The 25,940-nt window shown below is 38.8% G+C and overlaps 1 protein-coding gene across 7 annotated transcripts in view; it reads right to left on the bottom strand.

Moving 5' to 3' along the window:
* Positions 1–25,940, bottom strand: part of qkia (QKI, KH domain containing, RNA binding a) — an 88,122-nt gene that overhangs the window by 31,800 nt on the left and 30,382 nt on the right. For all 7 annotated transcript variants that reach the window (XM_044142037.1, XM_044142039.1, XM_044142038.1 and 4 more), the window contains exons 2-4: positions 24,279–24,421; positions 12,119–12,235; positions 2,031–2,174 (exon numbers count right to left, since the gene is read on the bottom strand). In XM_044142037.1, coding sequence (XP_043997972.1) covers positions 2,031–2,174; positions 12,119–12,235; positions 24,279–24,421 — 404 coding nt within the window. The remainder of the gene's footprint in view (positions 1–2,030; positions 2,175–12,118; positions 12,236–24,278; positions 24,422–25,940) is intronic.

Genomic DNA, 25,940 nt, shown 5'->3' with positions numbered 1-25,940 from the left:
TTCATAGAGAAGAAGAATTCAGTTTTTATGCACAACAAATCTGGAACAAACTTCCAGAAAACTGCAAAGCAGCTGAAACACACTAATTTCAGACTAAAAACCCACCTGTTTAGAGTTGCTTTTGAACCATAATAAATCAAACACTGACCAACATTTTGATGTGTAATGATGACATTTGTCAAAATGTAATGTTTACTGGTTTTCTCAATTGTTGACTGTGTGGTGCCTTCTACTACTTTGTTTTTGTGTTTTTATGATGTAAAGTGCCTTGACCTGCATTGTTGCTGAAATGTGTCATACAAATTAACTTAAAGCAGTAGTTTTCATATGTGACAAAATTGTTCACTTTATACTTAAAACTGAATTGTTAAAGCTATTTAAATGGCAAGTATCAGTATTTTTAGCTATTCGTTTGACTGAATCCAAACTGGAAATGAGCAAACTGATGAGAGAAAAATTACCCTGAACAATTTCTTTAAAAGGCAGCAGAAAAATTAGAGAAAAGGATTTCATTGGTGTCTGGTTTCTCGCAAAAGTCCTTGAAGCTGCTCCCCCACATCGCAGGAATAAAAAGAGCTTCTTTTTAACCCACCCAGTGGTTCAGGTAATGACTCAGAGCCATCTTTGATGTACTCGTTAGGACGCAAAATGCACACACAGTAGATTTCTCAAAGAGTGAAGATGCTATTTTTATGGCCCCTTTTTCATGAATTTTATATTCAGAGAGCTGTCAGTGATATAAAAGCATTGCTGTGAATGTGGCAACAGATCTGCATGAACAGTGATTCATTCTTCAAGTTATAGTGCACACAAATGTTGAACATGTCTGAATGTGCATGCAGATATTAAGAGATTTATTTGAGTACAAAAACGCTGGAAACATCAAATGTTCAAGGTTTAAAACTTTAACAGCATCAAATGGATTTGATACACACCGACAGTAATCCAAGGGCTCATTGTGGTTAGTTTGGATTATTATGGCTTATTGTTAATAAAAACTAGATTATTTCATTATTGAGAAATACAAAAGATTTTTAAAAAGAGAAATATTACATGTTATTATTGTTTATGACCAACACAATGACAGAGAAGAATGCTTAAGTATAGCATATTGATGGAAAGTTGAGTGGAAGGAAAATATGCATTAAGCAAATAAAATCATATCCATGACATTATTATGAAGGAAAAGCCCCATCACAACTTTGGGGGAGGTGTATTAACTGTAGGCCATAACCATCGAAATAAAGAGAAAAGAAAAAAATTAAGCAATTTCAAAAGGAAAAACTAAATCCTGAGTCACCGACATAGCATTTCAGTGACAAATACAACAGGAACTGGGCAGCATTGGCAAATAAGATAAAATAAAAATAAAAAACCTTAACAATTTATGCTGGCAGAAAGCCTCTTTATGGTTTTACTCATTTCAATACAGCATGTGTAGAATTTATTTTTGCCTTAAAATCAAAGCATAATTCAAGGTTAATGTAATGTAAGAATGCTCCAAATGAAAAACTGCAGTACATTTCCTTGATGCTCTCACACTTGGTCAGGTCCCACCCAGGTTTGTTCGTTGCCACCTGGTGGCAAACCGCAACCCTCAGCTGCTCTGTCCACCTGTTCCCCACAGTCAAATCACAAAACACAAACTCCACGCCAGCAAAGCTACCAGCAGCCGCCACCGGGAGCACAGCGTTAAGGAAGTCTGGCCTGAGGAGGAGCGGAGATGAAATGTGGTCGGCACCGGAGGTGTGTGCAGCTTGCTCTGATTTTCCACTCAACTGGAGGTACTGCCAACCTGTTCCCCTCGTCCATATATGGAGGTAAACAGGATACTAACAGTGGGGATGGAGTTATTGTGCCATATGCAGTGGCACTATTGTGTTATGAAAATATGGGAAACCTTCCCAGCACATATTAAAGCTCTTCGTCTCCCCGTGACACCCAAATGATGGGGGACAGAAAGGCAATAGCAGTTGGGAAAGCGTCAACAATGTAACGCATGTTGGCATTTCGGCAGGAAATATACTCACAGCAGGTACGAGGAGCTTCTTGACTTCCTCTACTGCTCTCCTCATCTTGATCTCTGCTCTGTTTTGTGTGTCTTCAACTGTGATTAGGACGTGAAGGTCTTCATTTAGGTGTTCCCAGTTTGGCTTCCCTCTGTTCTGCTCCTCCTGGACAGAAACACAAAGAGAGAGAGACGGTGAGTGGATGTGACAGCGCGGGCGTGCTGGAGCAGCAGCGGTACCGCCGCGTTATAAGACAGAGGAGAAAAGAGACGGGCCGCTGCGAGAAAAAGCAGGATGACAGGACCGGCCCGTTAGTCAGCTATTTAACTGGAACTTTGAAAGGACGCCCTTCTTTAATAGATCCCATGCTTCACAGAGACAAAGATGACAGGAAGCCCTGCAGCAATTAATATCAGAGAGAGATGAATGAATGCAGGGATCAGAGAGAGATGGATCTGGATTTTAACCTACATTGATGCAACTTGTGGGAAAGGATTTATGGCACATATAGTTCAAAGTTATTTGTGGGTTCTAATCACAATACACAGTTTCTCTTAGGGGTGGGCATTCATCGTATCATTTATCATTTATCATGAAAAATGTAGCATCATGATAGGGATTTTGGTTTATTGTTGTCATGATAAATTTCAGTGATTGTAAATTTTATTTTTGCTATTTACTCAAGTTTCTTCCAAAAGTGCATCAATAAATATCAGTAAATTCAAAAATAAGATCAAAACATTTACCCTGCACAGCTTAGGGATATAAATCAATCTTTTTTTTAATTAAGTGATTTGAAGAAGCCTATTAAAAATGGGAATGTTTTTCAAGAACAATATGAATGCTGCGCCATGCAGTTACAGCAATACAGTTACCTAAAAAATAATAAATACAATTTAGCATAATTTTTATCATTACCACAATAGCACGACAAAATATTGTGACAAAATGATCAATACATAAACACTAGTTTCCCTTGTTTTTCCTCACATATAAAGTAAAATATTATTATTTTCTCTTTATAAAACTGAACCAAAGTAGAAAAAGAAATGTACTGAAAAATCTGCAATGCAAGCAAACACAAAATCTTTGGAAAGGAATTTATAATTTTAATTAGCAGCTCATATTTCCTGTCAGTCAGTTAGGACTAGCCTATGCTGCAGGCTGTGGTTTCCCGTCAGACCACAAGTGTAGCTAAATCTGTCTGCTGCTCTTGTCCTGCCATTTTCATAATGCACCCTTACAGTTTGTTTTCCCCTCAAATGAAATGGTTTTGTTTTACCTCAACAAGTCAATGTTTTCTTTGTGTTTTGATTTTCTCTCCTCTGTTAAAAGAAGAAGAAAAAAAAACATGCTAAAGCGGCTGGAGGTTAACTTCCTGTGACAACAATCCCCAGATCCACTCTGAGCAGAACTCAAACCGAACCAAACGCTGGAGTCAAAAATTAAATTTATGGTGTTTAATGCGCGAGTCTCATCCGGCAAAAGCAAACGTGGTGGATTAGCAGTACTAGTCAACAACTGACATTACAGTAGAATGTTGTCTCCGCTTCCTGGATATTGAGCCATCATGAATATGTCACAAAGCAGCAATCTTCAGTCAGAAGCCTCTTTGCATTTGTTGAAACACTGACTGCTACAGGATATCCTTCCTACCCACAGAACAGCCATCCACAACAACTCTTTGAAGATACTTGGATGATATGATTTATGACAACATCTAATTTCCCTGTGGGATAAATAACGTATTTTCAAATTGAATTGAATAAGAATTATTTTTATTTTCTCCCCAAGCTTGAATACAAAAAAAAAAAAAAAAAAAAAAAAAAAAACCCTAAATATTACAAATGACGTTTTTCAAACTTTAATAATCCTAGGGTTGACTTAATTGCACAGTGGTAGGAATAATTTTTAATTTTCAGTTTAAAATCAATTCTGTCAATCAATTAAAGCAGTTAAATCATGTTATACATTACATTTTTCAACTTTTGTATAATTATCTCTTAGTCCAAATGAGCATCAGTCAGACAGTCAGAGTCTGATGCCGTCCCATGGCTGGGGGGGAACAAATGTTTCATATTTGATGGATTTTATATGTTAAATAATAGCTACTTAATCCAGAAAGTTAGCAGTGAGCGTGATATATGGCAAAGAGTTGCACAAGTTCTTTTAAAACCAACCGTTAACCCAAAGCGGAGGAGCTGAGGTCTAAATTAATTTGATCAATGCTGATCAATAAGGACAAAAGTAGATTAAATATCCGCTTAAAAACAGAAAAAAAAGTTTTGAAAACCTCATGATGACAAGTGCTGACGCCCCTGCTGGCGGCGCCGATTTGCAGACTAGTGATAAAAGCAGAGTTGTTTACTTCAACTCCTATAAGCCAGCCTCAACTTCAGATCAGACTTTATTTGAGTGGTGAGCTACTGTGAGTATGTCTAATTACTAACAATGCACAGTGTTGCTCTGCAGGCGTCCCGTCGACTTCGCTTCTATACGGTCAACAAGACCTGCAAAGTAAAGGAGAGGAGGCACGCACACAGCTTCAGCGTCTGAGCCGAGTGCCACCCACCTGCTTTATACTCCATAGAGAGCTGTTGCCATGGCACTGCTCTTTACAACACACACACACACATGCACACACACAAGTTCGTTCAATATTCTGCACTCGCGTATTCCCCTTTTCTGCATGTGGGTGGGGCGATGGTGGGAGTGATGGGGGCTAGTTTAGGCAGCGGAGCCACTATTTTATCACGGCGCCTGGCTTACGGCCTGCTGGGGGGGGGGGGGGGGGAGTGTGGATCAGGATTTCCAGACAGGAAATTCACTCCGTTCCTGTTCAAAAGTATGACAATAATAAAACACACATCTGTAATTTCAGCTACAGCCTGTTGAGTTCAGTAGAGCTGGAGTTTAGTTCAGACTGCAGTCGATTAGAGTTGCAGAGGATGCACTAACCTGCACGCGAAGCTTCACAAAACGCAAATGCACCCAACACACACCATGACAAGGTCACCGCGTGCCCTCTGAGAGAAAGTGACAGCATGACAAACAGGATGAAGGCCAGAGGGGGGAGGCAGGTTAGAAAGGCGAGAACAGAGACGAGAGCCGGGAGGAAAACTCTGAAGTGTCCAGACAAACCGCTCCACTGGAACCGTACGAAGGGGAGCTGGTTTCAGTCAAAAACGATGAGAGTTCTACGCTTTTTGAGACTAAATCTCAGCACAAAATCAAACAGTGAACGTTGCTTACAGGAGCACCTCAAATCAGAAAATAGTTTGTTTACTTCAGGAATTCAATTCAAAAAGTAAACGCTGTGTATTATAATTTCAAGCCGTTATTTCTATTACAGGAAGCAGAATTTTCTTTGACTATTACAATATGGCATAAAACCCAATAAAAAGAAGAATTTTTACAAATGAAATGGTGGCCTTCTGAAACAGCATATACACTCAATGCTTCAGGACGGAGAAATCCACAAGGATTATCAGGGCAGAGAAACAGGAAGTGCTCTAAAATATCCTGGTAGACCTTAAATACTTAACACAGCGGTCCAACCAAAGCAGGTGACATGGCTCCCAAACTGGTTTCTGACTTCACACTGGACCTGGAGTCCAAATCAACTTAAATTCTGTCAATACCAGCCTTTTTCCTTCCACTTAACTTCCCAATGATATGACTGGATATATTGACCTTCTTTAGCAATAAGCGTTTCTGCTTTACAAGTAGAAACTTCATCTTCCATTTTCTGAACCAATACGTTGTGCAGCACAAGAATAAAAATGTCAGTAAGCCAATGTTTGTGTTTTTTGGAATTTTTATGCAATATATTTTTCTGGGGAATTTTGTTTTCATTAGCTGAAATAGAATGCTTGCAATATATCAATCTGTGTGTAATGAATATATGTGATATTTTCAGTAATATGGTCATTTATTGAGATGCACTTGTTTGTAGTATACAGTTTACAACCTTCAGTTTGAGTCCAGTAAACCTGAATACCTGACTCTTCCCGTCATGGCCGAAGCCACATGAAAAGAAGATATTATAAAACACTTCAGGTGGCTTTGTCCCCCACAAATTGCCTTCTTCCTCATCAGTTTTTAAAAGAAGCTTTCACTGTCAACATCTTCCATCTTTATTAAAACCCTAAAGTCCACATCTGAAACCAAATAGAATTTCATCCATTCCTGAGTGACGCATCTAATTTCAGTCGAAGCCTTTGCATGAAGCCTATATATTACTTTGAACCATATGTAAGGATACAACCTGGCCTTTGAAATTATAAACCTTTATGACCATATGTTAAACTCCATCCATTATTTTGCATTGCTCCAAAGTACCCATTGTAGGTAAAAGAAAAATAATTGGAGTAAATTTCCGCCAAAAGATTTAACTTTTGAGATTAAATTCATGTTTGTAAGGGAAAAGTTTGGTATTCTTTGATTACGAAAACATTTAAAAATCCATAATTAAAAGCCCAAATTTACAATATTAAAACCAAGATGCTAACACTTTGTATAAAAATAACTCTTAAAAGTTAGAGGGAAAAAAAGAGAAATGTACCAAGATTGAAGTCAGAAAAATGACAGAAGTCTTCTAAGGGATGCAGAACTTTTCTTTACATCAGAGCAATTTTTTCTGTATCAGAATATCTATAGTTATAACCTTAATATAGGGTGCCGACTCTATATTGATTTACACCTTGGAAAATATTCAGGTGTGCACCTACTAAATTTACCACTTCAGTATTAGAAGATTTCTGTTGCTTTTGTAACAAATACTATAAAATCATAGTAAACTTTGTTGTTTTTTAAACTTCAAACTTTAAAAAATAAATAACTACATTTTATAGATATAAAATAAGTACTTTATTTATATATATATATATATATATATATATATATATATATATATATATATATATATATATATATATATATATACATACACACATTTTATATATAGATATATAAAATGTAGAAATAAATAACAGAAAACATCTGTCAAAACATTGTAAAGTTATGGCTGTAACTATGGAGAATTTTACTTTATGTCTTGCAAATTAACTTTTCAACCTCGGTGAATATACAAGTTGTTTTGGAAATATGTTAAATTAAAGTAGGAATTAAAGAGGTTTTTTTTTGGTCAGAAATTTTCTCCTCTATGGACTCTTTTCTTTTATCAACAATGGAACTTAATGCTCTGCTGTACATTTACGATAAAACTTTTCCAAATCAGGACGAAGTAATTAAGGCCAAGCAAAATAATAAAGATGATTTAAAACACCCACAGAAAAAAAGAGGGAAAAAAACAGGTTAAATGTTTAACCTCTTCATAGAGATGGATTTGTTTTTAATAATACGAGTATAACATACAACGTGATCACTAAAATCTGAAAGGTCAGAGAGGGCAAGAAGCTGCATTGAACAAGTCACTTAAATGCCACGACTTTTAGCTCTTCCTGGAAAGATGATACAGCAGCACATCTGAGCCCAGGGTATTAAAAAGTAAGGCGAACATTGAGCAGTAGCCTAACCTTCAGCCGTATGTCACCATCGTGCCCTGAATGATCGCATTAGTTTCTAGTCATTTGCAGACAATGAGGGGAAATGTGATAACAGCAATACCGGTGCAGGAACAAAGGTTTCAGTGGATATAGTCGAAGATGAGAAATAGAAAAAAAAAAACTAAAATTGATTTACTTTAGTGCCAAGAGGCTAATAAAATGTAGCATACAGGCTGCAAATGTCGTGGTAGTTGGTAGGGAACGAAATGTACGAGGAGCGCTGTAACAACATCTACCGGCTGGCAGCAGCTGAAGACCAATTCTGTTCAGTCAGAGATCGTGCTGATACAACAGTTTTAGTTGTTATGTGTTGGCACAATCAGCAAAAAAAGAAAAGAAAGAAATAAAAATTCATTTGATGGAGTGCTTTTCTTAAACTGCAAGCCTGAAAAGATTTTCAGAGTGGCTCTAAATAAAACAGATGTCTGCACTACTGACTGTAATCACACTGTGAAGGAGACTAAATAGAATTAGGGAATTGCTTTGGCGAACAGGAAGGGGAATCCCCTCTGTGCGTGTGCAGTGGTCGATGGAACAAATCTGTAATTTAATTGATGTTGTTCTTGCCGTTGTTCTGCATTATTCGTGGGTGAAATGACTAAAAAGAGACCAAAGCTATAACAACATATGGTGCTTTGATAGGAAGATGGCTTCTGAGAGTCCTCCTGGATGTTAGTAACAATGATTACAGAAATGAAAAATGATTTTTTTAAAATAGGGAGAAACCACTTGAAAATCCTTTATCCAGAGAAACTATGAAATATGATTCTGCGGACAGTTCCATGTGACTGACCAAAACTAACCAGAAAAAAACTTAAACTGGAGAAAGTTTGGAAACTTTTTATGATTTTAAAACCATAAGTTTTTCAAATATCGGTATACTTTGTGCAACACATCAGTGTTGCACTTATAAACACATTTATTCAATATATTGTGCAGCTCTGATAAGAAGGCAGACACAATTCCACATTTTTCATCAAACTGCCATATTATTAAAAACCTAAATATTTCAGAATGTGAGCAGGGACTAGAGGCTTTGATTTGTTAACAACAGAAACTCCAAGCACAGCATCAGTGACAGAGTCGAATAATAAATTTCTCTTTGGTTAAATGTGTTTTACCGGTGAAGTACAGTAAGAACTAAAAAGCATAGAAGAAATTAAATCTTTTTTCTCTAACAATGTAGCAGAGGTGAACTATTACAGAGTTTCTACTGGTTTCCCCAACTCAAATTTAACACCTTTTTTTTGTGCATGGTGGGGTGGCGTAGGGGGTAGCGCAACCCACGTTTGAAGGCCTTGAGTCCTTGATGCGGCCGTCGCAGGTTCGATTCCCAGACCCAGTGACATTTATTGCATGTCTTTCCCCCTCTTCTTCCCCCCTTTCCTGTCAGTCTGCTTTCATATAAGGGACACCAGAGCCCACAAAAGACCCCTGGAGGGGAGAAAAAATTAATACCATTTTAAGACCATTGTGAATGAAATTTAAGGCCTGCACTGTGACAGAAATGTATAAAAAAAGAGCCAACCCACCATAAATTTGTACTTAACCCATGATAAATGGTAAAAAAGCTACCCAGATAGCTAGCAAGGGTATATTAGCAGCTAGCTACCGGTGGCCTCAACTGCCTGGAGTTGCAATGTCGCCATTTCTGTACAACTCAAATTTTTGCCTGGCAGAGAAGAAAAACAAAAAAATACAAAAAACCAAAATCATAGAATATCCAGGATTAAATAGTCTTACTATGACAACATTTAAGACCTGAGATTAACATGTCTAAGGCCATCTTAAGACTTTTTAACGATGTGCAGGTATCTTGTATTAGTGTTTGGTAAACACAGGCTTGAGCAGTACCTGTTGTAAATAATTAAACTTTAAACAGGAAATGTTCAACCATCCCTTCCATAGGATAAAGGCTGTAGAAACGGTGCAATATCGTGCAATACACACAAATTATTATGCAATTATTTCTGCAAGTTCTCAGAAGGGATACAAGTGTTTCACACACTTCAAATTATTTACCATATTTTTCTCATTTTCCGTACCCACTTTGCATCCTCTTCTTCACTATTGTGCTTTATGTAACATTGCTGCTTCATCCGCTCTGCCTGCCTGACTCTCTCCCACTGCGGAGCTCCAGTGAGCCGGCTCCCTGTCAGGCAGCGCGGCCCAAGGGGGAGTAACCAGCTGAATTATTGAGAGCATAAAAATGCTGCCGCTAATGGATCCTGAATAAACACACTGGCTTTGCTGCTGCTGTGGCATCCTCCGCTGCCACAGGGCATCAGGCTGAATATACGGAGGTTGAGGAACCGGTGACTGGAAGCTACTTCTGCGGCTTTGTTCGTGGCTGAGCCACAGCTATGACACACATACGTGGTCTGATCCAGACGCTGCTGAGGCCCTGCAAGCAAATCTTTCAGCCTATTATTCTGATTATGGATGTAAATGCTGGGAGACAACAAGATCCTTTCCACGTGATGCTTTTAACAGCTTATCAGCACTTTAATAGAATATTCAGAGGATTGCCAAGGAGGAAGGAAGGTCATGATTTATTGAGGATTAAAAAACAGATGTACCGATCAGCCAAAGGTCAGAATTCAACACTGATTGGCTCTAACTGGTCATTTGTAAGCAAAGAAGTTCTTTTTTTTTCCCTTTCTTTATTGAATAAATCCAAATTCTGAAATCTTTCTTCTTTAAACTCACCCTCCCACTACATGTACTTTAATGCACTTAAGCCAAAAAAAGGAAGAAAAAAAAATTATACACAAATGTAGAAAGGCTTACAATTCTTTATTTTCTGTAAAAGCTTGTACTTCTAGAAAAGATCCAGGAAAATACTTTTGTTGTGTTACAGTCCTTAGGATAAAAATTTTAATCACAGTCAAGATCAGCATGAAGAAAACTGGAAATCAGGTCATGGTAAAGAAATTAAATGCTGATACAATTTGTAAAATTTTGCAACTTTAACTGCAAAAAAATAATTGGATAGAATATTTCATATTTCAGGGGATCCCCTGATTTGATGAGAAAAAACATGCCTCCTGAGTGTATCTCAGTGTTCAACATTACAGAATATTCTCTTTTTTGTCAGCAGAGTACATGAAAAAGCCTGCAGCAGATCCAGCTGCAGCACCAGACAGAAAAGAAATGCATAAACTGGCATGCATCATTAAGTTTTAGAATAGACGGAGATTAGGAACAAAATCATAGATTTTAGCAATGAACTAAGACTAATGTCTAAAGAACGTGTCTTCTTAATGATTCTCAATCTCTTTTAACCACTTTTGGATCAAATACAAAAGAAAAATAAATAAATAAATAAAAAAAAAACATTGCAGAGGGTCTTCATCTCATTCTGCTAGGAAACGTACGTACCAAAGGAAATGAAAGGAGAGAGGAGAAGGGAAGGGATGGAAAAGTTGTCCCTGCAGCACAGCGGCATTTCTAAGATTATGACTCAACTGAAAATCTGTGTCGCTCTGTGTTTTCATCTGCTCGGGCACCGTCAGGTTTTCATGATGCATCATACGCTCAGTGGGGGGGAGCAGCCAGAAAAGGTGCCTGTCACTCCAAAAAGTGCTCTGACTTATTTGAATGAACTGCAATATAGCACCCCTGTCTGGCAAAGCAGAGCAACTAAAGTCTCTGCAGGTGCATCTCAATAAATCAACAGGTCAGCAGAAAGGTGATTTAATTTAGTAATTCATTTCTAAAAGTTACATTTATCTATTATTTATATGGAGTAATACATTTCAAGTTTTATTTCTGTTAATTTCAATGCTCAGCGATTGGAGCTAGTTGTACAGAAATGTTATGCGCTGGTCAACACAATTATGTTGTAGACAGCTGAAAGAGGGAAAGCCACAAAATCTGAGTACCCAGGTATATCAATGAAAGATTTAGTGGAAGAAAAAAGTGTGTATACACCCAATTTGTGGTTCAGCATTCTCAGATTTTTCAAAAATCTAGGTGTTCACAGTTTAAAAATTGCAAAAGGTTACAAGGTTTTAGTAGATAGAGTAAATAACAAAAGGTCTTATTTCAATTTTGTTTTTGATGGTCTGAATTTAATGAATGAAGTGTTTGTTTAAACTTGACAACCTTATTTTTCTATTATGAGGGGAAAAGGAGAAAGGCTTTTTGCAGATCTGTACACATTTCTATGTGTTTACACTGTATACGGTTATTTGTATGTTTCCAATCTCAGCACAGAAGCTCCAGATATAGACACGGCCCCCGGCATGAGCCGTTACTACCGCCTCCTGCACTTTCTGCTGCGCAGCACTTTCCAAACAGCACTATCAAATGTTACAGCAGGCATCAACTGAGCGTGTGCCTGCCTCGTGTTTCTGGAGGCCCACTGGGAAGTTCTTGTGTGACCAGCATACCACCAAACTTCATAATGTTGTGTAACATTCCCAAAGAGATTATAAATCATTGCAGACAGAGAGGAGAAAGAACATAGGCCAGTAGAAACAAAACACATTTGGTATTAATTGTGTGGAAGAAGAATCGGAGAAAGGCTGATTAGTTTACCTTCTTCTTGTCTCTCATGGAGCTCTTTCCTCGCACCATTATTTTGCATCCCGTCTCTGCTTCCAACTGTTTGGCAGTGAGTCCCCGGGGACCGAGGATTCTTCCCACAAAGTTATACTGTGAATACAGACAAGAAAATAAAACCGGTGAATCTCCTGGAAACACACAGGGTGTGAAAGAAAGGCCTGATCTGTGAGGAAATATGACTGACAGCAGCTTCTTACCTAAAGTACTGTTAAAAATAATGAAAATGGCTCACATAAAGAAGTTTTTTTATTATTATTTTTAATTGAGTTAAAAATAGCTTAAAAGACAAAAAAAATGTTAAACTCTTGCATTACCTTCTAAAAAAAAAAAAAAAAAGAACTATGGGTTAAGTTTGGTCAAATATTCTGAACTTTTGTTTCCAGAAGTTTATATAGTTGTTAATTTTAAATTATGCAAGAGAAGCAAATACTACTTTTGTTTTCAAACAGTCAAACCCAGGCATTCATAATGGATTTACGGTGCTTGAATTCAAATGCTTTATTAAAATCACCAAACCTTCGCAGAGAATAAAATACAGAATGAAATCTTAGAATCTGTGGCAGTGGAGAAGCGGTTTACGAAGCCTTTTTTGGGGGGGCGAAGGGGGGATTTTAAACAAGTAATCTTAAATTGCATCAATCTCAAATATTAAAACTCTGTAGATATTACAAACCTTCTGTGTTAGAAGTGACTTCAATTCAAACTCAGACCATAAAAGCTTTGAAATGATGAGTTATGTCTGTAAAAGAACAGGCTGTGATTCCAACTCCTGCCTTAGATTATGTTCTTAATACCATTTTAAAATACATTTATCTCTGAATATAAAAGACAAGCAAGAGAATGGAAGTGTGAATCAATGAAATTTGGTTTATTTGATCCAGTTACACCTTTCTATAAAGATTTGAGTTAGATACATAAGTCATAAAATATAACCACTAAAAATCACAGCTTTGGGAACAAAAAATACTCCCAGCGACAAAATCAGACCCTCACAAGTTGAGAAAGATGTCTGTCTAATCTCCAGCATTAGGAGGGATGACCCTTTTTAGCTTTGACATATATAATTTAAACATACTGCTCATTATTAGACTGCACAATGGAAACAGACAGGAAACCACCTGGGCAAGTTGGAAGATCCTGAGATATTGAGCTCCATGGGAAAATCATCAAAATGTGTCTTTTATACCATCAGAGAAATTACATTTGGTTACAGAAGGATTTGAGATTTTATAGTTTTCCAACACAATTCGAACAAAAACAAGTGAGGAGAATCTAAAACTCTAGGCTGTTGTTGTTTTTGTCCTTGTCAGACTTCCTGGTGGCCAGTCTCCACCAGTAAGGACACACCCCGTGGCCAGAAAGACGCCGGCACCCTACGGATAATCAGAGCATGTGGCCACACATGCTTTAAGCCCGTTTCTTTGTCACAAGGCAACTGTCTGTTTGATTAACTCTAATCAGAGAACTAGTGCAGAGGGTACGTTCTGCGGTGCGTGCTAGCGGAGGAACATGAGGACACACGTCCTCTGTGGTCAGCGCGTCGCTCTGCTTCTGGCTTGTAGGTAAATAAAAGCCCAGAACACAGCTGTCTGTCTGCATCACACAACCAGAGCGAACAAGGGTGAGCCCCTCGCTCTGAGCTTTACAGTGGTGCTCCAACGCCGCACACGGCTTCTAACCTGGGAGCTGCAGTGACAGAAACGTAGGTGTTAAACTCCTTCACTACTGACAGGGTTTCTTGTTTGCTTGTTGTAGGAATGATTTTAAAAATAATTAGTTTTGTTTTTTGTTTTTATTTTGGGGGTGTGGTAGGATGGAGTTGAGCAACTATGACATTTCACATTACTCTAATAGCTGCAAAAATCTTCCATCATTTTAAATCCCTTAAGATTTACAACCATGAATACATTAAACACATACAGTGAATTACAAATTAAGCTCCACACATCAAACAGACTGAAAAAGAAGCAGCAAATAATGCCTGAGGTTCAGTCTGGCTGTAAAAACCTGAAAGTACTACAGAGCACATTCAATGTCCTGCTCTCTGCACAGCTCAGAGTCACTAATATCTCCGTACAAGTGATGGCAGAAAGTGTTCTCAGGGACATAAATGTTGATGAGAATCACTTCTGACAGACAGCAGCGGCCTGATGGAGGGAAGAAGAGAGACGTGGAGAGAGGCCAGGCCGGGTGAGCTGACCCTCTTCTGCCGAGGACGGCAGCTAAATATTTGAGGACCAACACTGCCGGCACGTTCCCAGTCTACAGGGTCTTTAGCTCCATCTGTGTGGATCACACTGACGGTGTGTGTGTGGAGGGAAGTGAGCAGGTGTTGTGTCTGGCAAAGCTATCAATTAGCAACATAAGATGTAAACGGCTACATTTTAGGACAATGTATCTCTAAACAATATGGAGAGGTAGTCAGTAGCTCTGGCTCAAAAGTCCCCCAATCAGGATTAAAATAATGGTCACTGATGGGTGAAAGAAATGACACTGATTATATTCTTCATAGGACTCATGGCAGGGTGGGATAGAGTTTGTCCTTGACGATGATGTGCAAAAAAGATATTTAAGAAAATCCAACGATGGGAAAATTGCATAATGTGTAATGACTACACAACTGAACAGAACATCTCTGAAACCTGCAGCTCCTGTAAGAGGTTCTGTTTAAATAGGTCCAACTAAAGCAGAGAGATGAACCAGCAACAGGGTTGTTGATGGACAAGGTTCAGATCCAAGAAACTGAATATTCACACCAGCTCTGTTTAGTCTGCTTTAATTAAACTCTAGTTTTTTGTCTAGAAAGAAGTCTGATTAATTTGGGGAGGTTTGAATGTGTAATTAAACTTATATGTGGACCAAAAAAGCAATCCGTCTAAAAATCTATGTCTCGTTTGGTTTGAAGTGAACTTGGAAGTGGTTCAGATGGATATGTAACCAGAGACCGCTTCAAGTGCACGGCATTCTGGGTAAACACAACCATAACAAACAGTCAAGTCTCAAGCTAGCAAGAGACATTGTCCATGGTCTTTAACCAAAGACAAAAGAGAAACTTCTAAAACACCACTCCATCTTTGTTTACATTTTGTGAGGAAGGAAGCTGTGCTCATGTCCTCTTCAGAGGCTTTTGTGTCATTTCCTTCAGTAGTTCTTTGTGCAGCGCCACCACAGGTAAGGGGGTGTGAGGGACAAAAAGGTTGTTCACAGAGTTTGCATCATTTGACACTGGGCATTGTGAAAACCAACCGCTTCAGCTGATAATGTAACAACTGTTACAACTGAGTCTTCTGGACTGTGAGGTGTGAAAACACCCCATCTAATTCTCTTGTCATCAGGTGGGAAACAAAGTTCTTTTTCAGAAATATTGACGTCCCATGTAAGAAAAAGTATCCATTCTCTTTTTGAAAATGTTTTACGTTTTTATTTTTAAAGCCTAAAAATAGAAATAAATTGGTGGTTCTTTAAAAATGACTACAGTAGATATTGTGGCTCTAAATGTGTATTAATGGGGGGGAAAATGGGTCTATGGATGAAAGACTATACTCCAATCTAAATCTACTAAATCTGAGTCTCCATTCCTTTTCCAAGTGTCAAGTTATCTATAACAACCTGCCATACTAAGTGTAAAATATACATTTATTCTAAAGGTTTTGGATAGTGGAAATAATTATTTTACTAAGAAAACTCAAATCTTGCACATTCACACAGCTGTGTACATACAAAGCCCCCTTCAAGACAAAGGCTCAGTCTGACATTAAAGGGCTTTTGTTTGGCCATAGTTATCACTGCTCCACAGGCGGGTTATGTTGTGAGCATCTCCCCTGTGTGTGTGTGTGTGGGCGTGTGTGTGTGTGTGTGTGTGTGTGTGTGCAAAACACAAAGTACAGAGTGAACTCTTGTAGACATCCTTGACACCTACAGCTGATGGTCGTAGAACTTTCTATGCACAGATTTCTACTTTTGGCATTTTTCTTCCACAGATGCGGGCGAACAACAGAGAGACGACAGCAGCTCCATGAACAATGGTTACAACAATTGTGTCTTTGACTGCGTTTGTTTGTGGTGGTGGGGAGACAGGAAATGAGATCATGCTGAGGGCTCTGGCTGTGTACGAGGAAGGCTTATCGAAGAGCGGGGCGAGGCCGGCACCAGAATACCAATTGTGTATTAGCCAGTCGGGCTTATGGAAATAGGACGGAGTTCATTCAGTGCATCGCATCAAAGTAAGGTGGAACGGCAGTGCACCAGGTTCCATCATCCTGCTCAATCTCTCAATTTCTCTACATCTTCTCACTTACCCTGAACTTATCACACCAATCATTTTAACACTGCTCTGTTGAGTCTTGTTTCAAGTAAGTTTTTTGGAATTTACAGTGGAATAACTTGCATAACACCCTCCAACATCTTCCTTTCTACATCCAGTCATAACTCCTGGTGACTACACAGGCTTCCCTTTCCTCTTTCGCTTACAGAACAGGATCTTGTCTTTCCTGATGTGCTTATTCTCTCATCCTCTTGTGTTTAATGCTCTCTAAATGCACAAATCAATCTTTTTAAACCACACACAACCCCTCTGGCCACCAGCTGGCTTCATCCCTGTAAATCACTGGTTCATCTTTAGGCTGGAATATTTACTTTCAGTTTGTTGACAACTTCCCACAACCACAATCCTATTTATTAGAAATGTAGAGAAGTCAGCTGGAGACTGAGTTTGGTTGATTTTCAGCTTGATCGATGCAGATCGTTGATCAGCTGGCTGAAAACTACAAATGCACCATACCCAAGGCTAAGCGCTAACAATACTGCTGTGGAAAAAGATGCTAACTGCTGGGGAAAACACTCAAAGTTTGTAATTTTCAGCAGCAGTGAAGAGTTAAAAAATGAATTCACAGGAAGCACACAGAGTGAAAATAGCCATTCGGAAAAAAACAGTGTTAGCTGTTCAGAGCATTAAGAGTTCAGCATACAATAAGAAGCATAAAGGCATTCAAGGTAACTGTTACCCAGCTCAAAGGGAGATCAGGGGTTTTACAAATCAAGCTGATCATGCAAAATACTAATAATAAGATGTCAAAGACAGTTGAAAGTGTTGCCATTGCTGACTTGGTTTTGAAATGTCGGTGAAACCCTGAAGAACTGCAGAACCCCTTTCACGCAATGGGACAGCATGTGTGGGGTTTGCAGAAATGTTGGAAATCATTTTCAAGACTCAAGCTCATGTATAACATTTAAAACAAAATATGTCATAAATGTGTTCCACAATATGGAGGATTTCCTTATATTCATAGTTTTTAATTGCCGATAGAGACAAAGACAGTCTTGTATCTTTTGGTTGTTTTTTGAGAAATCATAGTTTTATATACGACTTTATTGTTAAAAGTTATATGTTTAATTATCTTTATTGTCCATGCAGTAAAAATTTCTTGAAGATGTGAGGCAGCAGCCATTTTACTTAGGATGTCTCACAAGGAACTAGAGTAGTAAAGAAGTGAAAATTAAGGATTCAAGTGGTGACATGTTCACCTCAAAGCTCTGCAGGAGTTAAATCTCTCTCTAATCAGCATACCTGGTGTGCTGCTCCTAATCTATAGCTCTATTTGTGGATTCTGTTGAAGTTTATTTTAGGGTTACAATCCGGATGGAAATGCAAAAGACAGAGAATAAAAGGAGTGACGCTCATTTGAATTATCCATCCATCTTACTGCATCAGTTCGAGTAATACGTTTTATTCGTACCCCAGCGGTCACATTATTATAATCAAACCACAGGAATAAATCCTCGCCAATCATTTCCCTTCTTTAATTATTCAGAGGTGCCACTGTTGTATTGGTCTCAGGAATCCTCTATCAGTGGGATCTGGCATGTGAACGCTGTATCTGATACTGCAGATAAAAGCTGACACTGTGTCCCCAGTGACACTCGTGATCCGTGTGTGGTCAACCTGTTTCCTTCGTCCTTCCTCCTCGTTTTTCCACATCTCTGCCTCTCAGCTTAATGATGCACAGGCAGACTGGGTGAGGAAGCACAGAGGACTGTTCGCTTACAGTATCAAAGCACCGGTACGCAAGCTGTTGTTGGAGGTGTTCCCATTACTCCCCTGAAAGCTTATACTGTTGTCATTTATCAAGTAAACTGGCTTTAAAAGAAAAAAACTAAATTCTCCTTGTTTAAGTTATTATTATAATTACTTATCGAATAGGTAAGTAGAAAGCCATCAGTTCATTAAATATTGTCCCCATCCATAATTGCTGGATAGCTGCAATTATTAAAAGCCTCTAACCTACCACTCTGAAGTGAGGTGAGGTGAGTGTTTCGGCACATTGCCAACGCTGGTAATGACTTAAGGGGGTCAGGAAGATATCAGAAGCTGGCATGATAAGTGATGACACCCTCATGGGAACAACTTTAATGACTTTTCTTGTCCAGGGAAAAAGGACCAGGAAAGTCTGCACAGTTTCACTGCAGAGAAACAGAGTCGAGATATTCTTTGTGCAAACGTCTGGAATTCTCAAAACGTGAGACACTACAGATGACACAAGTTACGGCGACATTTAATTTCCCTTCAGGTTAAATGAAAGTGTTTTTGAATTGAATCAATAAATATGTAAGGTTCATGTTCAAAAGCTGTTGAATCAAATCTTTGTTCAAGCTGTATGACTAACAAAAGTTATCGATCTTTTGTCTAAAATAACAAAGCAGACAGTTACTGGGCCTGTTGCTTAATGAACAAAACTGATTTAAAATCCAACATTGATTATTGTCCCTGAGTAATACAAGCCAATTATAAAAATATGTAGATGTTCTCCAGGCTATTTAGTTTAGAGAAGATGGTTGGGCCACAACAGGGGAGACTGGGGCTTAAAGGGGTTTCATTAGAAAAGTAAACAAGCTCAAGTGACATAAATCGCTGAATGTGGGAAAACATCAGGAGCTGATGTTTTTAAACTCCTCACTGTCAGAACCAGCTACTTCAGTGCTCACAAGCTTCATGGCATTCTAGAGTTCAGACGGTGCTGTTGACCAGTTAACTCACACAGTTAACTCCAGTTTCACACAGTCAGCACAGCAGAGGTGACTTCCACAATCGTGTGTGTTTGCAGCCAGCAGCTGACCAGTCCTGCTCACCGCAGCGTTCTGCTTCAACAAACATAAATACCAAGCAGGGGACTAGAGCAGAAACAGACATGCGTTCAAAAGACCTGCGACACATGCGATCAAATGCCTGAAGGTCAGCGGAAATGACACACGGAGCTGCCAGTCAGCTGCCTGCCAATGTGCATGTGCTTGCTCTGAGAGCAACCCAGCCATAGATACGGTTTAATTGAAGGTTGAAGTTATCAGATAGCATGCGACTCGGCTGTCAGTCAAGATGCAGTCACCGCGGTGGCGCTTGACAGTGTTCTGCACCGCTGACGACATCAGGAAATGGCTGACTTTCAAGAATGGTGAGGGGGCGCTTAGACAGACAGAATGATGGCGATAAGTCATACTCACAAACACATTAGCAGACTGATGTGGAGGGAGGTGGAGAGGGGGACACAAAATCAGAGGAGGGACACACTTAAGGGAATTAGAGCAGAGGTGGGCTGGCAAGGAGAGTTATTCTGGTAGAGTCAACATAGGAGCCAGGCACCAGGACAATCTAATTATCTCGAGAAACCTGGACCTGGCACATGCAGCCGGGTAGCAGGAGGCCTGGTGAGTGGGTGGGACCTTAGCCTAAAGAGATGGCAAATCATTGGAAGAGTTTTGTTTTTAAATCTGAGGAAAAAGTGAGCAAAAGTGATACAAGAAAATAAGGAGAAAAAAAACATCAAAGCTGCCAAATCTTCTACAGCAGATGACGTGAAGCCAAATCAGAGAACATCATTATCTGTTTGTATTGGAGAACCTGGAAGTCAGGAAGATGCGAACCTTTGGATATTTTTAAGAATTGTGCAATTTGGGAAATGAGCTTGAAAGTTTCAAGTCCTCAGCAGGGTCTCTCAGCAGACACAAAGTGACAGATTTCCCTTCCTTCATTATTCATTTATTTTCTCTCTCTCTTTTTGCATCATCCACTCCCTTATCTTGCATCTAATTAGATACGCTCTTTATTCTTCCTAAAAATACCAACGGGATATAAAGACATCGTGACTCACTTTGTACAGACTTCTTAAATCTCAGAACATGACAACCTCAGCTCTTGAGGAAGTCCACTGAACATTTTTCCACTGGTTGTCTGCAATACCCAGTTTTTTACTCCAGCTACAGTTTTTAGAAGTTCCAGTAGTTGCATTTAAAGCTGCAGCTTATTAGGCAAACATGTAAATATAATAATTTTGTAGAATATTAAGACAGCACCAGTATTGTTATAGATATCACAAGCAGTTAAGAGCATATATATATATATATATAGATATGTGGGGTGCAAACCATGAATGTTACACAATATTAGGAAGAGATGTGCTGTTTGGAGGTGGAGGAGGGAATACATTTTTCAATGCATCGAGATGCAGATATGGAAAAGTCAGACTAAATTAAACCTTATATTAAAGTTAAACTATGTCCTCATTTGAAGGAAAGCAGAAGGTGTGAGAGCGTTGAATGAGAGTCGCATGGCTCTAAATATAAATGAGCTGTAAGAATGTAGCATAATAGCAGCAGGTCGCTGAGAAGGATTTTGTTTATAGTCACAGATGAGGTTATCTTAAACTCATTATGTACAAGTCCAGATTTAGTCTGGAATGTGCAGAGATCACTGGTGGTACAGATGTTTCTGATGCTTATTCTGTGTTTTTTTTGTCTAAAATATTTAATCTCGGAGTATGTTAATTTGTGTTTGGCAGCAGTCTGCAACCTTTACAAGCTAAAGAGACACGTTTGTCCCAGTTAAATAAGCCTCGTTTAGAGTGGCACAAGTTTCCTGACTTTTTGAAAAAGATAAAATAAAAATCTACTACAGGAAATTAGTTGTCATTTAAAAAAAAAAAAAAAAACACAGTTTGTGTATCTATTTTTAGATTTTAAAATAAAGAAAACCTTTATAAAATCCAGATGAATTTACTTCTATGTGATGTTAATATTTTTGGAAAATGTAAAAAAGAAACAAAAGCACAAACCATGCTGGAGATATTAGACCTAGAATATCTAGGTCTAATATCTAGCTATTGGTTATTTTGTGTCATTCTTTTGTGGAAATTCAATGCAATTATGACAAAAAAAGACAGCTATAACAAATATTTGTTACAATACGTACATTTAAGAGTAATTGTTACTCCTTTATCAAGCGAGGTGGGTGAGTGATCTGGGGTGTGGCGACATCAATAATTGATTTATTATAACATCAAAACATAATAAATCATAATTGATTCCTGATTCCCAGACATGGTGATGTAGTTAAATATTATGATAGAAATGCAGTTTTTGTCCACTCCTCTGTTTCTCATCCGTCATAAACACCTCATACTCTCTCTGTGACCTTTAGTATCTGGAGCGCCGTCGTCTGTGTCAAGTGAGGGAAACTAACCGAGAGAACAAGCTAAACCTTCCTGACACTTAGAAAATATGAGACAAATAAAGCATCTGAGCAGCCCTTTGGGATAGTCACACCGATGCTGTGGTGACTTTAAATCTGCTAATTATCTAGGGGCTCTAACTGCATTATAGTGTTCTTAATTGTTGGGGGGAGGGAAACGTAGTTTCACAGAAAGTAGGGTTTACTTCATTCAGCTCAGCGGCTGACAGCTCCTGTCTGGCATTTTCAGTTTTCCGTCTCTACTTAGAAATCTCACAAGGTTGGAGGTTGTATGTAGACGCAGGAGAGCTAAAACAGGAATGAGAAATGTGTGTGTTCCTTTGCTGTGTCATTTTTAGGCTGTGAATCTCCAGAAGTCATCATGACCAAAATGGGGAAACCTAATTAATTTAGTGGCTTACTTGACAGTTTGTTGTAAACACAACGCAGAGTCACCACCCCAACTCTGCATGAGGCTCAGCATCCAGAGTGAGAACGAAGGCCACATAAGGATGCTGCACTTCACACTCTGTAGTGGGAATGATTTAGTTAACATTGCAGGTGGCAATTATCGTGAGCTTTGACAACAACAAACAAATGTAGTGAAAACCTTTACATGGGGTGTCAGCAAGCTCAATTTGAGACATTTTAAGACTATTATAATGCCGCCTTGAATGAGATTTAAGATAGAACAAGAATATAAATATAAGAGATGGTCGAGGTATCTGTTATATTACAATCAAGAATAACAAATACTGAAATGTGAAGGTCTGTTTGTGGGTCTTGGCTTTGTCCTTCTCACTGCATATGGGTCTATGCATATGCATATGCAGTGCAGTGCAGATGCATAGACCCAATAGTGCCAGGATTAAAAAGGTTTTTTGTTTGTTGTTTTTTGCACAGAGTGCACTTATGAATAAATAAATGTGTATCCCTTCATGATAGATGCAAAAGAAGCTAACTAGCTAGCAAGAGTATATTAGTAACTAGCTAGCCTCAATTGCCTTGAGTCACAGAATGCAATGAAGATGTCTGCGCAACTCAAATTTTGTTTGACAGTCAAGCGAGGAGAAAAAACATACGACACTAAGTAGCAAAACTTAAGACCCTCAACTTACAGTGTTTTAAGAATTTAAAACTAAAAATCTGCCGACACCAAGTTTGCAGCAACCTTAGTTACAGGAACAAACAATAAAAGATCTGATGTGGAGGACTGATTTAGCCCAAGTTCAGACACTGGAGCCCGGTTCTAGTGTCAGCTGCAGCTGAGCTCAGCGTCTTATCAAGTCAGGAGGAAAAAATTCATTCCATGTCCTGCTGGGTTCTGACCTGCTCTATCTACACCATCTCTTCTCATTAACGAAGATATCTAAATACATCATACTCTAAAAAACATCATGGGGTTTAAAGAGAAACATGGCACCACAGAAAGAAATATTATTTGTTTTCATCTTCGATATGCGAATAAAGTCACATGAAAAAGATATTATGACACTTGAGCAAAACTGCGATGATGGCATAACTCCATCAGCGTCAGTATCTCAGGTTTTAGAATAGACAAGTAAACAGCATCAATCTACAGGCTCTACCAGCTATTAGAACCAACTAATATCAATTTCTTTGACTCCCAGTGTTACACTAGAAAAGGCTAAATATTCCACAGCACCAGCAGCTTTACTTTAGTGCTGAAACAATTCTTCAAATGATTCGAGTACCTTGATTACCAAAATTCCCAGAGGAAAATGCATCTGCCTCAAAGTTTCGTTAATTTGTGTTTTATGATTTAGCGCACCGTGTTCCAGTCGGGACATTATTTGCATTGTGTGGAGCTCTCACTTGAGTTGTTGACTAAATCATAACATTCAATTTTCAAGTTTGGCCCGTGGGGATTTTATTGATTGATGATAACGCCCAGGTTTTCATCGTTTTCAGGGGACCAATAAGCATCCTTAAAATGATGGGAGCGGTGCCTGGAGTACGGCAACCTTTCTCCTCTCGGAGCTGCTCGTTCAACGACAGGGACGAGCACAGAGGAAGTATTTTTACAGGTAAGTGGATAGACTGAATATGGCGGACGACTGAGTAGTTGATGCCTACAGAGTAAGTGTAGCTTTACGGATGAACTGCACAATAAAATTCATATCATCCCGGTCTGAACAAACGGGTGGCGGAGCGTACCCACGATTCATGGCGGGTAGATGAGTTTCTGAGTGTGACGAACGAAGGTGACGTAAATATCCTGTATTGCTTCCCCCACCCGGTCTTACGTTTGTCCCCTGGTCTACCGGTCGTGTCTCTCCCTCCCGCCAGATTAGGTTTGTTCATTCGTCTGTCCCCTGGTCTATTTCCTCCCTTCCACCCCCATCTTACGTTCATTCGTTCGCCTGCCCCCCACTCCTACCACCCCACGCCCCCCACTCCAGGCGACATTTCCCGTATTCTCAAACCTAAAGCTTAATAAAGCACATTAACGATCATTTCAATTCTACTCTAATTTAAGTTGGTGTTTACCTACACTTTTGCCCAAGTACACACATCAAAGTAGCTATAAATATAAATGTAATATTCTGATTCTGATTTGTTTCAAAGTTTTAACATTGAGAAGAACAAAAAGGGGCTCAGAGTTGCTGAACTTACGTCTGGGTACTCTTTGACAGGCACAAACAGTTTCTCCTGGAGGTGAACGATGGGTCCGATGGGTTCGGGCAGCTCCAGCGGGTGTCTGTCCACAAGGCCGTTCACTGTGTCGCTGTACATATCTTTACGCACTCTGTTGATCTCTGAAACACAATTAAAAAGGAACAAAGATTAGCAACAGGGCAATTACACAGTTTTGGTTTTATTTACATAAAGTAAAACTGCTGCCATGTTCACTTGACTGGTGTGTAAAAACCTAAAGTGATATGTGAACTCATGATAAACAGAAGGTAAATAAACTGAAGAACAAAATAGGATTAAATTTTTTAAAGATATTACAGATAAGGACGGCACCATTAGTAAAACATGCCATATTTCACTAGTAGTGAATGTTACCATGACGATATTGGCAGCGACTCACTGACATTTCGCCTAATCTTCCCTTTTCTTTCCATCAGAGATGCACCAATCGGATTTGTTATGACTAATTACAATTTCCTGCTTTCTAAGAGGTCAGACCTGTTGAATTTTTTTACATTTATTTAAAAGGACTGAAATGTCTTTGACCGAGATGATTGTTTTGAATCCAACACAGAATGAGGGAATTACAAGATTACCTCAGAGTGCATCAAAAGTACAAATTTGTGGTTCTGAAACACTTAAATAACTGGGACTAACTATGTTCCTGCTTGACAGGAGTCAAGAAGTGACAGTCCAATCATTTATTTAAACTGATTCTTTATAATACGAGAATGCGGTAATAAACATAATAGTAGGCCTGTCACAATGTAACAAAAAATGTTATTGTGATAAACGATACCCTTTTCAAGTACGATAATGGTAATGGTGGTATAATAATCTAAGAACATATTCACAAACATCAATAAACTTTGCATTCTAATGAACATTTAACACAGCTGGACGATATTTTAAATATACAAATTCAATTCAATTTAAACTATAAATAAAATGAATTATCAAGTCTCTGTAAACAAAATGTCATTCAAAAAAGGAGGCTAGTTGTGACCAAAGCACCAGACTTCAGCCATTCAGTTTTCGATAGACAGAGAAAAAGAAAAGAGAAAAACAGTAAATAGAAAGTATTGAGCTTATTGTATTGCACCCAAGCACTTCCTTTGCGATTGCAATGCAATTTAATATACTGTGCATCTGTACCACAGCAACTCTAAGGGTTAAGACCACTGCTGTTCTCCTCAGAAATCTGAGAGAGATGGAAAATAATAAGACCAGACAGCCCTGTCTAACTAATGCACTTCTTCTTACTGAAAAACTTTGTTACACACATGCATGAAAAACCATTTCCAGGTGATTGCAAGACCAACAACCTCCCACAACAGAACAAAAGAGTCAAGACAAAGAAATGTTGCTTTTTTGAATGTCCACGTGTGGAAATGTCACTGAAGGCCGACAGCCGCAGTTATGACATACATAAAAAGACAAAAGACTCGGGTTACACAGCAACTTGCCAAGACGCTATTACCGCACAATCACACTGTCACCGAGCGAAAAGAGAAAGAAAAATCTGATCAATAGGCAGAGATCGGAGGCGACAGGTTTAAGAGAGAAAAGAGTCAGTGTCTCAGGAGGATTTAAGGAGGAAGTTAGGCATCATCCTGAAATTTTTCCCCTGTAGGAGCTTCT

The sequence above is a fragment of the Gambusia affinis genome, linkage group LG16 (assembly GCF_019740435.1).
Source record: "Gambusia affinis linkage group LG16, SWU_Gaff_1.0, whole genome shotgun sequence".
Lineage (NCBI taxonomy): Eukaryota > Metazoa > Chordata > Actinopteri > Cyprinodontiformes > Poeciliidae > Gambusia > Gambusia affinis.
This window is presented reverse-complemented; position numbering and strand designations above follow the sequence as displayed.